Source organism: Zalophus californianus, chromosome 1 (genome assembly GCF_009762305.2).
Source record: "Zalophus californianus isolate mZalCal1 chromosome 1, mZalCal1.pri.v2, whole genome shotgun sequence".
Classification (NCBI taxonomy): domain Eukaryota; kingdom Metazoa; phylum Chordata; class Mammalia; order Carnivora; family Otariidae; genus Zalophus; species Zalophus californianus.
In genome coordinates, this window is record NC_045595.1 from 151,016,524 (window position 1) to 151,032,114 (window position 15,591).

The 15,591-nt window shown below is 37.2% G+C and overlaps 1 protein-coding gene across 1 annotated transcript in view; it reads right to left on the reverse strand.

The window, feature by feature from the left end:
* The window catches only part of STXBP5L (syntaxin binding protein 5 like), a 406,674-nt gene extending 399,527 nt beyond the window's left edge, over positions 1-7,147 (reverse strand). Inside the window, exons 1-2 of the mRNA XM_027586273.2 lie at positions 6,687-7,147; positions 6,338-6,536 (exon numbers count right to left, since the gene is read on the reverse strand). Coding sequence (XP_027442074.1) covers positions 6,338-6,536; positions 6,687-6,691 — 204 coding nt within the window. The 5' untranslated portion in view covers positions 6,692-7,147. The remainder of the gene's footprint in view (positions 1-6,337; positions 6,537-6,686) is intronic.
* Positions 7,148-15,591: the final 8,444 nt, after the last annotated feature.

Genomic DNA, 15,591 nt, shown 5'->3' on the forward strand with positions numbered 1-15,591 from the left:
AGTTTATTCCTAGGTATTTTATTCTTTTTGTGTAATTGTAAATTGGATTGTTTTCTTAATTTCTCTTTCTGCTACTCCATTATTAGTGTATAGATACACAATAGATTTCTGTATACTAATTTTGTACCCTGCAACTTTACTGAATTCACTTATCAATTCCAGTAGTTTTTTGGAGTCTTTCAAGTATTCTATATATAGTATGACATCATCTGCAAATAGTGACAGTTTTACTTCTTCCTTACCGATTTGGATGCCTTTTCTTTTTTCTCATCTGACTGTGGCAGCTAGAATTTCTAGTACCATGTTGAATAAAAGTGGTATAAGCACAGACATCTTTCTCTTGTTCCTGATCTTAGAGGAAAAGCTCTGTTTTTCAACATTGAATATGGGCACTATTTGCTTTTAAGATAAGAACTGCCATGCTAAATGAAACCCATAATCCAATTCATTGACAATATACTAGCACTAAAGAACTTTTTGTAAGAAAATGTGTCTGTTCTCTACAGTAACTTTAAAAATTTATAAACATACTGCCTACAAGTCTATAATCCTTTACATGAGACAGTCCCTGCACTCTTTTCCTCTTAGGATAAACAAAGAGAGAGCCTAGAGTAACTGAATAATCTGGTTTTTGTTTCTGATTCTTTAAAAAAAATTAATTTTAATTCATTTGGTACTTAAATTTGTTAACATTTCAACCCTAACAAGGTCGCTTAAGTCTTCTGGTTTGCCTCCATTTCTATTCTTAAAAGATGCCTACCCTCAACTGTCCATTTTGGTGACAGAAGCATGAAATCACTGTCAGATGCTTTATCCATAATAAGTTATCCTGCAGTGTCAACTGTACTACCTTTTGTTCTACCAGTCACAGTATAGAATGAGACAAGTCCACACATCTCACAGAATGTTTAAATGAATGAAAATTGCAGATATGTACAACTGTGATCATGGTCTTATGCCAAACTCAGTTACAAAACCTCCTAAATAAAATGATGTGAAATTAGAAGAATGTGGAGACAATGGAAAACCTAAAGAAGAGATAATAGTCTAGGATACCTAGGCATTTGACCTCGTTCAGCTTTCTGGGGTCCTGGAAAGCCTAATTCTCCACAGTTCACATCTATGTTTCTTTCTTTCCTTTTCTTTTTTTTTTTTTTTTTTGAGATTTATTTATTTATTTTACAGAGAGAGAGAGAGCGTGAGCAGGGGAAGGGGCAAAGGGAGAGAGAGAATCCTCAAGCTTTTTTTTTTTTAATAAGTAAGAAATATAAAACAGAAAAAATACTGGATTTAATAATGGAAGAACAGAGCATTAAACTTAGCTATGCCTCCTACCAACTTGGAGACCTAAGGATACCACTTAAATTCTCTGGCCTCAGATGTCTTATTAGTAAAATAAAAATATTTACACTTTCTTTGCCTTCTTTACAGGACTGTTATGAAGGTCAAATGGGAGATCTTACAGATGAAGATCTCTACCTTTAAATTAACCACCTCGCTAGATTAACAAAAACTTCCCATTCTCTTTGTAAAACATAGATTGATATTAATGATTCCCTGAATACTTGATACTAGTAAACTCTAACTAGAATACTTATACTCTCCTACTCTGGCCTAATTGGGTGTAGGTCAGTTAACTATAGGGATGAATATATATCTATTTATCTAGATTTTATATATGTATATATACACACACACATGCATATATCTTGTGTATAGATAAGTATAAATATATACCTACATCTATACGTTTTATATATATGTGTGTATATATCTATACTTTATATATATATATATATATATATATATATAGTTGAAACTTGAACATGGATATGAACTGCAATGAGTCCACTGATGCTTGGAATTTTTTTCAATAAATATAGTATAGTACTATAAATGTATTTCTTCTTATAATTTTCTTAATAACATTTTCTTTTCTCTAGCTTACTTTATTGTAAGAATACAGTATATAATATATATAAAATATGAACTATGTGTTAATCCGCTGTTTATGTTATCAGTAAGACTTCCAGTCAACAGTAGATTATTTATAGTTAAGTTTTGGAGGAGTCAAAGTTTTCAGGAAGTTAAGCTTTTGGAGAGTCGAATATATAGAGATATTTGATCATGTGGGGGTTTGTACCCCTAACCCCACCTTGTTCAAGGGTCAACTATATATTCATCATATGTATAAACTAAGTGTCACCTGCTTCAAAAGCATATAAGTTCTTATTCTACTTTAAATAAATTAAAACCATAACGAATTTGGGATGGCTTGTGGAAGAAAAGTACACACAGAACTCCAGTTATAGAACCAATGCTCAAAAAAAAAAATCTTGTTCATTTAACAAGTGATTTGTAAGTTGATGTATATTTACATATTTTTATTTAAAATAAAATGTTTAAGACCTATATATTTATTAATAACTTTCTGCTTTAATTTCATTTCAATTAATTAACCAACCATGTATATATTGTTTCATTGATGACAATATAACAATAGTGACAGAAAAATAAATTTTCTAATCACAATAAGGTGCTAACTTAACTCTATAGGAACATGCCAGGTGCTATAGGAAAACAGAAGAAGGGGAAAAAACTAACTCTGCTTTGGGCAGGAAAAGAGGAAGGCAGTGGGCAGAGTTGGTTTCATGGAAGTAGTATTTTACTATGAGATAAAAAGTAACTGGGGAGGAGGCACCTGGGTAGCATAGTCAGTTAAGCATCCAACTCTTGATTTCAGCTCAGCTCATGGTCTCAGGGTCCTGGGATCGAGTCCCTCCTTGGGCTCCATTCAGCAGGGAATCTGCTTGAGGTTTCTCTCCCTCTCCCTCTCCCTCCCCAGTCCCTGCCCCCTTTGCCCTATCTCTCTCTCAAATAACTAAATAAATCTTAAAAAAAAAAAAAGTAACTGGGAATTCTCCAATTTTACTAAAGCTGGAAAGGATATTGTGATTAGAAGCAATATATTGAGAAAAGGCATTGAGATATGAAAATACAGTGCTTTCAGGTAATGCAATATGCTTAGGAAATCACAGAAATGAGGATGGAAAGGTAAACAGGAATCCCATCTAAAGGGAACTATATATAGATCAAGTTAAGCAGTTTGACATTTATTGTATAGAGCAGTAGTTTCAAATTGCGTTTCATAGAATTCAAGTTCAGAAAAGGCACTTCTTGTATTTCACAAATATCTGAACAAATGGGCATTCAAATGTATACATACTGAACTGAGATTGCAGTAAACCAATGTATTAACTTTTTTGCTAACCTTGAACCAAAGTTTCTTCTACCATTTCTGTGTTTTTGAACTTCTTATACATTTGTCACCGATTATAAAGGTTGTAGCTTTATACTTTTACTTTTTTAAGGCCAGAAAAAGTCCTACTACCTGCCAGGGATAATATTATACAACAAAAACCAAATAAAAAAAAAAAAAACAAGTTTTTTGTAATAGCTGTATAACTTATTATAATTTATTTTTTAAATGTATGCCAATAAAGTACATTTGTTTTAATAGATGTTATTTACAGGGTTTCACATTAGACTTTTGTTTATAGAGCATCAGTGCTCTAGGGAAACCAACATAGAATTTTTAGCAGGGAAATGACATAATGAACATTATAGTTCAGAAATAACCATTATTATAACATAACAAAATCAACTGAAATAGGGTAAAACAAGAGGTAAGAAGATAAGGTAGGAAGTGATTCAAGTGACTAATCAAGAAAATACGAGGGTGCCTGGGTGGCTCAGGTGGTTAAGTGACTGCCTTCGGCTCAGGTCATGATCCTGGAGTTCCAGGATCGAGTCCCGCATCGGGCTCCCTGCTCAGCAGGGAGTCTGCTTCTCCCTCTGACCCTCCCTCCTCTCATGTGCTCTCTCTCTCTCATTCTCTCTCTCAAATAAATAAATAAATAAAATCTTTAAAAAAAAAAAGAAAATACGATAGAATGAACAGGTACTAGAGATGGCAAAAAGGGAATAAATTTCAGAAATACTAAGGAAATGGAATAGATAGGATTTGATGGCCGATCAGAAAATAAAGAGGAGGATGGTTTTCAAAAGAGAAGATTACAGATTTGTACTTTAATTTTGGCCATGTGGAAAAGGTACAAGTACCCAAAAGGTGCCAACTGCTTAGTACTCAGAATAGAATGTTCTTTGCACATTTAATCAGTGAGTCCAAATGAAGTCCCCATTTTAGTAACAGTTCTAATTTTGAAACATCCTTAATCCATTTTTATATATTTTATTATAGTCCAGGTAACCTAAAGTACAATCATAAAATTACTTTTTAAAATTAACTATATTGCTATCCAAAGATGCCATAATACTTTCCGCATTTAGTAACAGTTCAATACTATTAGTGTTCCACTTATATAGCTATCTATCCTTCTAATTTCTTTGAAAGTATAATCTTGTTACCTATATTATTATAGCCCACTGCTTGTAGTCATTCCACCAAGAGCAAGGTGATTTTTAAAACTTTAAGAATATAAAAATAAACAATTTATTGCCTTTTCCAATTTATACATCGCCTTCACCTAATTGTCTTGTTTGATCTTCCCAACAACTTTAAGTCAGAAGAGCAGAAATACTTATTACCATACTACAGATGGGAAAATCAAGGTTCAAGGCAGATAAAAGGCTTGCCCGAGATACGTGGCTGGCAAGTGACAGAACTTTAAATAAAATACAATCTGATTCCTAGGCCAGTGTTCTTCCTACCATGCCATATGTTTTTGAATTAATACATATTTAACTTCTGGCACTTTTCATGTCTATTTCCTGTCTGAATAAATGGGAAGATAACTATATATCCCATTTTCCTCTCTTGCATTCACCCATTTCCCCTGAAATTTTTAAATTAAAACCTTCTCTACCAGGTTCAAAACCTCAACAGTCCAATGCCACTCTGTTTCAGAGGTCTTTTTTATATCAATTTTATCTTGACAAAAACTCTCCTGCCTCACATTTATCAACTGAGAATTTGGAAATTTTTTCAGAATCTTGGAATGGAAACAGTAATACGTCAAAGATTAGATAATCAGGGCATTATTCCCCTGACTAGCAGTTCAAATTTGACCCCTAAGATCCTTTTACATATTTGTCTCATGACCAATATTAAGCCCCTAATCTGACAAAATATCTATTATTTCAGATTGAGAATGAAATTATATACAACTTTGTATACAAAATTTTGTGCATACAAACCTCACAGGGGTAGAATTATATCTTTTAATCTGACCTAATTCTAAATAAACTCACTTTTGCGTAAACAGATTTAATGTTTTATAATGACCTTACTGGGAATGGAGACTAAGACAATAATTGAAACTTATCTCATTATATAGAAGTTATTTACTACAAAAATAATTTTAATAATTTCAAAACAATTCTTTTGAAGTACCAAAAAATTTAATAATTTCTGTGATTTCAGAAATTTATGATTTGTTCTTATGTATTCAAATATTTTAAAACTATATTCAATCTGTATCATATGAATGACTTGGTAGCTTTTTAAATTGTACATGGTAGGTCAAAAACACATTCCTAGGCTACCCCCCCAAAAAAGAAACAATAAAAATTATAAACTATGTCAGAAAAATATAACAATATCTATATATTAACAAAACATTTGTTTTGTAAATTCTCACCTCTCCCCATCAGAAACTCTTTCTTTTGCTTATTCATTAGAAGTTGAACATTAAAGCATAATTACCCGAAATGTTTCCTCACTAAACCAGAAAACAGGCTATTTTTTAAGTTCTTATGAGAATTAAATCCATGGCATTTTTTATTAAGAATCTGGGGGTGTTTTTCTACAGAAATTTAAACAATGAATGTAAAACAATACCATTAGATCTTTTAAAATGGATGTATTCCTTTAGCTATTATCTATTTACTTGTAGCAACATCTTAATAGGTTTAATCATTTTATACTGCACAGTGACATAAAATAATAGTTTCACTGAATGTCAACAAGGAATTAACCAGAATGATTTTTTCCTTCAGTTTCCTACTTATACATAAATATTACATTAAAAATTTTGTCCACAATTTGGACCTTAACATTGTCTTGCAAATCCTACCTTCTATGTTTGCTTATTTCCATTTTAAACTACCATAGCTTCTTAAATTGATGTTGAAATCAATGCCTAGAATATCTTTATTAATTCAAACATCTATCTATAGAGTTCTCTGCCCAGGACTGTCTAATGCTGGCATCTCAACAATTTCCAGTCCCTAGTGTGGGTGTTGCTGTTGTTAATTCTTCTTTCCTCACAACAGTAAAATAAAGAAATAATAGGCTTTAAGCCAATTCAGAACTTACCTTGCAAATCTGGAAGTACTCTGAAGTCAGGGTTTCCTGAATCTCCTCTTTGAGAATCCCTGCAGTCCCTCCTGGATGTATGGAACCACTTGCAGCCCCACCACCACTGTTACTGCCACTGCTGCTACCACTGCCAGGGGAGGAGGCAGTTAAGCCATCCAAAACTTTTCGGAAATTAAACTTCTTCATTTTAAAAAAACTGTTGAGAAATTCAAAGGAAAGGGTGACTTAACACATGAGCTTATACCTGGGTAAAAGTGTTTAGCTCTTTACTAGTCAAGGTAGTAACCAGTCCTCATTTTACGAGCATCGGCTATAAATGACAAAAAAAAGAGAGAGAAAGTCATACTTCATTTTGTCAAATTTTAGTCCAAAAAAAGAACATCCTTTAAAAAGAAATAATAAAATATAACTCTAAAAGCAACAGTATTTCCTCCTCATACATCAAATTTTCAAGGGCTTTATCCCCAGCTGTAGCTACGCTTTATCAGCACTGGGGTAAAAATAAAAGGCAGTGTCATCATCGTCATTAGCATTATATCATCATTATTATTATTATACAATCAGGCCGGAGTCCAACAGACCAAGACTCTCTCTCTTAAGGGCGGGCTTTCCTTCTAAAGGTTCAGCTCAGAATATTTTCAGAAAAACGATGTTGGGGTTGTGCGGTGGAAGAGCCGGTATTTACTCTACTACCACCATCTGGGCTCTCCCCCCATCATCTTCAACGCTCCCTTTTTTTTTTCAGTAGGTAATGAGGGGTAGGCCTTTTTCCATTCCCCACCCCCAACAGCCAGACCCCAAAACATCTGCGGGTGACCCAACAGCAACAGCCGACGGGAGGGGCGAGCGGCGGCGCCGGCTGCCTCCGCTTCTCCCTCCGCCCCCCCTTCCCTCCCAGCGTCTCCAGCCCTCCTCCCTCTTCTCCCACCCTCCACCCACCACCTCACCCCCCACCCCGCTCTGCCCGCAGCCGCCGCCGCACTCGCCCGCCCGTCCGCTCTCCCCGCAGCACCGCGGCGGCTCTTGGGGGACGTGAGGAAGTGGCGGCGACAGCTGCAGCCCGAGTCCCGCCTCAGCTTGCTGGGCGCGCGGAGCCGCCGCTCCCGCGGTGCCTCCCCGGGCCGAGCGCCTAGGCACCTAGCACACACAAACACCCTCACACAGACATTAGCGCGCCCAGCCGGAGCACACGCAACCCTCACACAGAAATTGGCACGCGGGCGCTCACGCTCATGAACACACACACAGGTGTGAGGGAGCCGCGGCTAGACGGCGGCGGCGGCGTCCCAGAGGGATGACTATCTGACTCCCGACCTAGGCACCTTCCTCAGCCACCACTAGCTGCCAGCCAGCCCGAGAAGCTGAAGGTGCGGAGGGAGGCTGGCTCGCAGGCGTCACTCCCGCCCGACTGCCGCCGCTTCTCCCGTCCCTCTGGTCGTGGCACCCGGCGCTCTCCGAGGTCCTAACCAGGCAGGCAGGCTCGAAGGAAGGCTCCGCCCTCCCGCCGTGGGATGCAAGCCCCGCCCCCTGAAACGCCCCCTCGTTCGCCCCGCCCCCTCCACTTCGGGCCGCGCGGCGCCGGAGAAAGGGGCGGAGAGCTCCGGGACGTCAAAGGGCGGGAGTAGCCTCGGCTCCAATCCTAGGCTCCATAGGGCCAAGTTCCGTGGTCGCGAGGCGCGGAAGAAATTTGGGGATAGGCCGAAGGAAAAGGCAATGAAAGGGGGAGGGGAGAATTTAGAAAGGTAGGTGTAGTATTTGATTGACGGCGAGACTGGCCAGTATGCTGGGGGGCCGTGTTTTGGGGGCTGTAATTGGCGCTACCTGTTGAAGGACGGAAGTGTGAATCAATAGAATGCGTGGAAGCGTGCAAACTTGGGCGCCCTGAGTCCGAGGCTGCTGGAAGGGTTTCCCTAGGTCTGACCCAGGACGATATTGTGAACTGGGCAGGTGATTTTGCAATTTATCACCTCTACTCGCTCTCCAGGTGCATCTGTTGGGCTTCCTTCACTGTCCTGCCACTTGCATAATTGCTTAACCTCTGCCAGAGAGAATTGTATTTCAGTAGACTTTTGGAATATTTAGCCTTTCAGATCCTAAGGAATCGATTGCTTACCTTGTTACCTCTAATACGTAGAATTACCCCTTCCCCCTATTTTCACATAAACAATTTTTTTAAAGAAACATTTCTCTAAGTAAACCGTGTCAGTAATATATTTTAAGCTTTTTCTATGAGTCACAATCATTTTGAAAGATGCACTATTTGGTGCAGGATTAGAAAACGTAACAGCATCAGGATGGGAAAATTTGGTTCTGTGCTCTGACTTGATACTGAACTGTGGAAAATTTAGACCTTGATACCTATGTCTGTGAAAATGAAGAGAGCAGCTCAGGGGGCCATAGCTACCTTTAGACTTCAATCTGGGCAACACAAAAGAGCTCATTAGTAATCATCTCATATTGTCGTACATTTTAGAGATCTTCCAGGATGGAATTCTTTTTTTTTTTTTTTTTTTTTTCTGGGGGAGGAAGAGGGTGGGATGAAAGGAAAGACCTGAAAGAAATGATTTGTCCAAGGTCACATAGCGAGCAAATAGAGATGGATTAGAGACCAGTTTTTCAGATCCTCAGATCAATGCTCACCTTCTCCTTTTGAATTTTTCAGTACTTAATGTCTATTTTACTCTTTTTGAAACCTTTCAAAGACCCCCAATTGCCACAGCTAGACAATAACACTTTTGAAGGCAGGCATGGAATTATATATTTCTTCTATCTTGTCTAGCACCAATGTTTCACCTATAAGAGGCACTTAAAGGATTTTGAACAGTTGGTTTGTTAATGGTTATTAGTAAAAGATTTAAGAGATGATACCCAATTATATCCTACCCTATTTGGGAGGGGTAAAAATAAGGGTGGAAACAAAGGCCATGTCTGATGAAAACTAGATCTTGGTAGGGTTCCTCATTCTATATTGGTTTCCTAACAATATGTACCTTTGTCTTTACTCTCTTTTTCTACTTTTTTTCTTCTTTTCTTCCTGGCCCATTTCACCTCCAAGCATAGGTGCCTATTAAGGCTAAAGAGTTTGCTCTTCTCTTTTTCTTTAACTCTTTGAGAAGTAGCATTATTGTCTAAAATAATGGATTTAGATGCCCTCCATCCCTTCATCAGAAAGTCTATTGACAACTCTTTAATTTTCAAACAAATGAAAATAAGCCTACAGCAAGTGATGGTTTGGTCTTTTGATGAGAGTGAAGAAGATATCCTGATTCAGCAAAAGGAGATGTAATGTTTACAAGAAAACCCCATAAACCACTCGTCACTAACACTGTACTATCTTAGCAACTAGGTGGTGGTTTTATTCTAAAAACTGGGGAGAAACTGAGAACAAAAGACACAAAAGAGATTGACAAAGACTCTGTTTTAAGAGCCAACAGGGAATTCACTGGCCTCCTTGAGTTAAAAAGAGGTGACAGAGTAGATACTCCTTCAGATGGGACAACAAATAGGAATGGGAAGTGAAAGAAAAGCCAAGTCAAAATATATGTGTTTCTTTTTTTTTTATTATGGTATGTTAATCACCATACATTACATCATTAGTTTTTGATGTAGCGTTCCATGATTCATTGTTTGCGTATAACACCCAGTGCTCCATGCAGTATGTGCCCTCTTTAATACCCATCACCAGGCTAACCCATCCCCCTACCCCCCTCCCCTCTAGAACCCTCAGTTTGTTTCTCAGAGTCCATAGTCTTTCATGGTTCATCTCCCCCTCCGATTTCCCCCTCTCCTTCATTTTTCCCTTCCTGCTATCTTCTTCTTTTTTTTTTAACATACAATGTATTATTAGAGGGGAGGGGGGTGGGGGGATGGGTTAACTTGGTGATGGGTATTAAAGAGGGCACGTTCTGCATGGAGCACTGGGTATTATGCACAAACAATGAATCATGGAACACTACATCAAAAACTAATGATGTAATGTATGGTGATTAACATAACAATAAAAAATTTAAAGAGAAAAAAACATACGGGCGCCTGGGTGGCTCAGTCGTTAAGCGTCTGCCTTCGGCTCGGGTCATGATCCCAGGGTCCTGGGATCGAGTACCACATCGGGCTCCCTGCTCAGCGGGAAGCCTGCTTCTCCCTCTCCCACTCCCCCTGCTGTGTTCCTGCTCTCACTGTCTCTCTCTGTCAAATAAATAAATGAAATAAAATAAAATAAAACATACAACGTATTATTTGTTTCAGAGGTACAAGTCTGTGATTCAACAGTCTTACACAATTCACAGCGCTAACAAATATTAGAAGCCTAAAAAAATATCACTAGAATGCTGAGATTGTGGACTCTTTGGGATTATTTTAAATATCTTTTTTCTTTCACAGTAGATAGCACAGTGCTTTGAACATAGTAAGTGCCCAGTAAATATTAATTTAAATAAATGACAGTAAGTAAAATTTTAACATAATTGCAATCTCATAGAGTGGGAAACTGTGGACAGAAGATATTGTAATGCCAATTCACAAAATGTGAGCAAGGGATAGAAATGAGCAAAAGTGTATTATGTATGTGAGAAGACATCACAAACAATTATAGCTTGAAAATTTTATGGGATGAGAGAAGCACAATGACGTAGCTATGGAAGAAAATTCCATCCTTAATTAATTAAAGAGATATAAGATGTTATCCTATAAATCATATGATAAAGGGAATGACACCAGACCATGAGATATTCCATAAAAAATGATGTAGAGAACTTTAGAATTGGTCCAGATAATAATAAAAAAGAACTTTGTTTATTCTACTACAACCTAGAAAAATTCATTATGAGGAGTTTCTTTTTTTTTTTTTAAAGATTTTATTTATTTATTTGAGAGACAGAGAACGAGAGATAGAAAGCACGAGAGGGAAGAGGGTCAGAGGGAGAAGCAGACTCCCTGCCGAGCAGGAAGCCCGATGTGGGACTCGATCCCGGGACTCCAGGATCATGACCTGAGCCGAAGGCAGTCGCTTAACCAACTGAGCCACCCAGGCGCCCCATTATGAGGAGTTTCTGATAAACCATAATATCTTCCTAAAACGGCAAGTATGAAGACTGCACAAAAGAAAAATAGTCCAAGCTTGGTCCTTGGAGAAAATCATCAAATCATTTAAATAAATCTAATACACTGGCAGGATTTTTAGAATATATGTTAAAAATATATTACAACTCACTTTGAGGGTTTGTGATCTTGGATTCAAGCCAACAATGAAGCTAATAGAAGCTGATTTTCCACATCCTCAAAATAATTAAGTAATTGTCGAAAGTATGTATATGGATGGCACTTCACACAGAGAAGATTTGCTAAACTGATTAAGCTTAGAGAAAACTAAGCCAGATTGACAAAACTCATGTAAATGGTTTTATACATTTATCTTTGTACATAAAGATAATTAGTTCTACCAGTTACTAAGCACCTATCTATCAGATATTATACTATGAAATTTATAAACATCTCTTTTAATTTGATCCTTATTATAACTCTATGAGACAGGTGTTGTTTCATTTTATAGGTAAGGAAATTTGAGACTCTGAAACATATGAGAAATTCATTCAAAGTCACCTAGGTGGATAACCCGGTCTTCAAATTCAAGGCTATCTGACTTCTAAGATTATACTCTTAATCACTGCCCAATTACTAATTAGAGGATTAAATAGGAATTGGAATAGGAAAACAGTAAGCGTTAATTCTTCTGAAATGGTGAATATATGTGTATTAGTTTGCCATGACTGCCATAACAAAGTACTACAGACCAGTTGGCTTAAACAACAGAAACTAATTTTCTCACAGTTCAGAAGACTGGATGTCCAAGATCAAAGTGTCAGCAGGTTTGGCTTATTCTGAGGGCTCTCTCTTTGGCTTGTATATGACAAATATACATGTCATATACTTTCTTACTGTGTTCTTATATGGTTTTTCTTCTCTGCACATTCCTGGTATCTTTGTGTGTCCAAATTTCCTCTTCTTATAAAGACATCAGTCATACTGAATTAAGGCCAATCCTAAAGGCCTCATTTTAACTTAATTACCTCTTAAAAGCCCTATCTCCAAATAAAGTCACATCCTGAAGTATTGGGGGGAGGGACACAATGCAGTCCATAACAATATGACAATCAAATTCAGCATTCTTTGAAGAGAGCACCTACTATGAGCTGGAAATGTGTAAACAATTTTACATTTAGTTTTTCATTTAATCCTCACAACAATCAGGTATGGTAGCTATTGATCAACCCAATTAATGGGTGAGAAAATGAAAGCAAAGAAAGTTTAAATAATATGTTCAATATCATACATCTGGTAGGTTTTGAAATAGGAATGTGAACTTACATAAATCGTATCCCAAAGCTATTTCCTCATGCTGTTAGTGTGAAACCAAAAAATCCCATTATATAGATATTTGATATTAGAAAGGGAAATTACAAAATTTAAATATTAGGATAAAACAGAACAGAAAAAGGGAAAATACCTTGCTAAGGAGTTTGGATACTAGAACTAAAAAGACATTTGGGGATTGGGGAGAATGGGACTAGAAGCAAAGAAATTTTGGGATGGCATGCTAATAGGAAAGTTCTTACCTCAGAATAAATCTCAGTGTGACTTGAAATATGTTAAGGGTCCCACTAAAATAGGAGAAAATCAGTTATTCAATAACTAATGAAACATAGCAAGGCAGTAGTAAATTGCTCAGAGAGGCTGTAGTCTCAGTGAATATCAGAACAACTGGAAGGAGAATTTGGGTAGAGGGAGGGCAATGATGCAAGACTTACCGCAAGGCCAGACTGGCAATTGTTGACGTTAGCAAGTGTGAATATTTCCAATCTGCTTGCTATGAGGTGCTGGATCTTGAACCGAGCAACCTAATTCATTACACATTTCCAAACCCTTAATCAAGTTATAGCACTATCCTTTATTATTTGCCAGTCTTCCATTAAGAGAACACAGTTGAAAAACAGGTTCCACCTATAGCCCTTCTGGCAAAATTTTCAAGAGGATTAGAAATTATCTTTCCTTCCTAAATTTTCATCTGACTTTTTCTGACCCTATTATACATCCTTCAGGAGGGGTACTGGTTGATAGTTGTCAGCTTTCTGTCATATGGCAGGAAATAGCAACCAGCATTAAAATCTCTTATTCAGCCTACTCCAAGTGCACAAAGGGAGAAACTACAGGGTTAACTAAATAATGCCATAGCTCTCATGACAAACAGGCAGAAGTCATTAGGACAGACCCAAAACATACAAAGTATGGCTCAGCACACAATCAATGACAGAATTACAAACAGAACTCATGCCTTGTAGGGCAAAAGTCAAATATTTGCTATTAAACATGTAATTAAAATCAGCTCTTTACACCTCTTTTATTTTATTTTTTTAAAACATTCTCTCTTTTCTTAAGATTTGTATTTATTTACTTGACAGAGAGAGAGCACAAGCAGGGGAGTGGCAGGCTGAGAAGAGGGAGAAGCAAGCTCCCCACGGAGCAGGGAGCCCAATGCCAGGCTTTATCCCAGACCTGAGCTGAAGGCAGATGGGTTAACCGACTGAGCCACTCAGGCGCCCCTTTGTGCCTCCTTTAAAATAGATTTTCACATATCTATCCATCACATTGGGATGTGGTAAGAGAAAGGGATTTAGTGTTGGGACAGGCTAGGTTTCCTAGCTGGGGCACTAACAAGCCCTTTCAGCCTCTAAGCCTCAATTTTTCCTTTATATAGGCTATTTTAAGGAACATGAGATTGTGTATGTAAAAGTGATTTGTAGAGTGTAAACCACTATACAAATATATTGTTATTATTATCATTATTCTTTTGCTTTAGTGAAACTGTTTATAGGAATTGACTTGAGTTGAATTTATTTTTCAATTATTAATATAGAAGTCTTTTGCATCTGTAGATTGACTGTTGCTGAAACTGAAGGAGAGGAAGAGAGTTTGGACTAGATGATCTTTAATCTTTCAAATCCAAAATTCTCTTTGTATGATTTATTTAGTCAAAGTTCACACTGCATTCTTTCCCTAAATACTACAAAGCTTTATTCAAAAGATAATTAAAAGGATACCTATGTGGGTACTGGCCAACAGAGATAAATTCAGCCTACAGTAGATACAGATATCCTAAAAATTATCTACCAATTAGAGATTCCTAGAGATCACATTTTTATTAATATTTCCACTTATGTACACTGCACATATATCTGATTATAAAAATAAGGTGTGCATATTATAAAAATTTTAGAGTGGCACCTGGGTTGCCCAGTCGGTTAAGTGTCCAACTCTTGATTTCAGCTCAGGTCTTGATCTCAGTGTTTGTGAGTTCAAGCTCCATGTTGGGCTCCATACTGGGCATGGAGCATACTTAGAAAAAAAAAAACTTCAGAAAATTTAGACATTTATTTCTAGTCCTTTTCAGAACTAAACATTTTTTAACTGAACATTTTGTTGTGAACTTTTCCCACTTCGTTAAATATTGTTCAGAAATACCATTTTGAGTGTCATGGATATTTATTCAATGTATTTAATCATTTTCATAGTCTTAGGTATTTTATTTATTTCTTATTCTATACTATTATAAATATGGAGAGAATACTTTTATACTAAATCTTTGGCAAAGTTTCAGGGTTTTTTTTCATGATTGTGCTTTATATATTAAAAGTTTGCATAATATTAATTCCTTAGGAACTCCTCAATCAGATTTTTTTAAAAGATTTTATTTATTTGACAGAGAGAGAGAGAGAGACAGTGAGAGAGGGAACACCCACAGGGGGAGTGGGAGAGGGAGAAGCAGGCTTCCTGCCAAGCAGGAAGCCCATGCAGAGCTAGATCCCAGGACCCTGGGATCATGACCTGAGCCCAGTGCCAGGCTTTATCCCAGACCTGAGCTGAAGGCAGACACTTAATGACTGAGCCACCCAGGCACCCCCTCAAATGGATTTTTTCAGAGGGTATTACTATGTCAAAATAATATGTCTTCATATTTAGTTCTAAATTTTATTTATTTTGTTTATTTATTTATTTGTTTTAATTTATTTAAATTCAATTAATTAACATATAGTGTATTATTAGTTTCAGAGGTAGAGTTCAGTGATTCATCAGTCTTGGATAACACCCAGTGCTCATTACATCACATGCCCTCTTTAATGTCCATCACCCAGTTACCCCATCTCCCCACCCCCCTCCCCTCCAACAACCCTCAGTTTGTTTCCTATGATTAAGAGTCT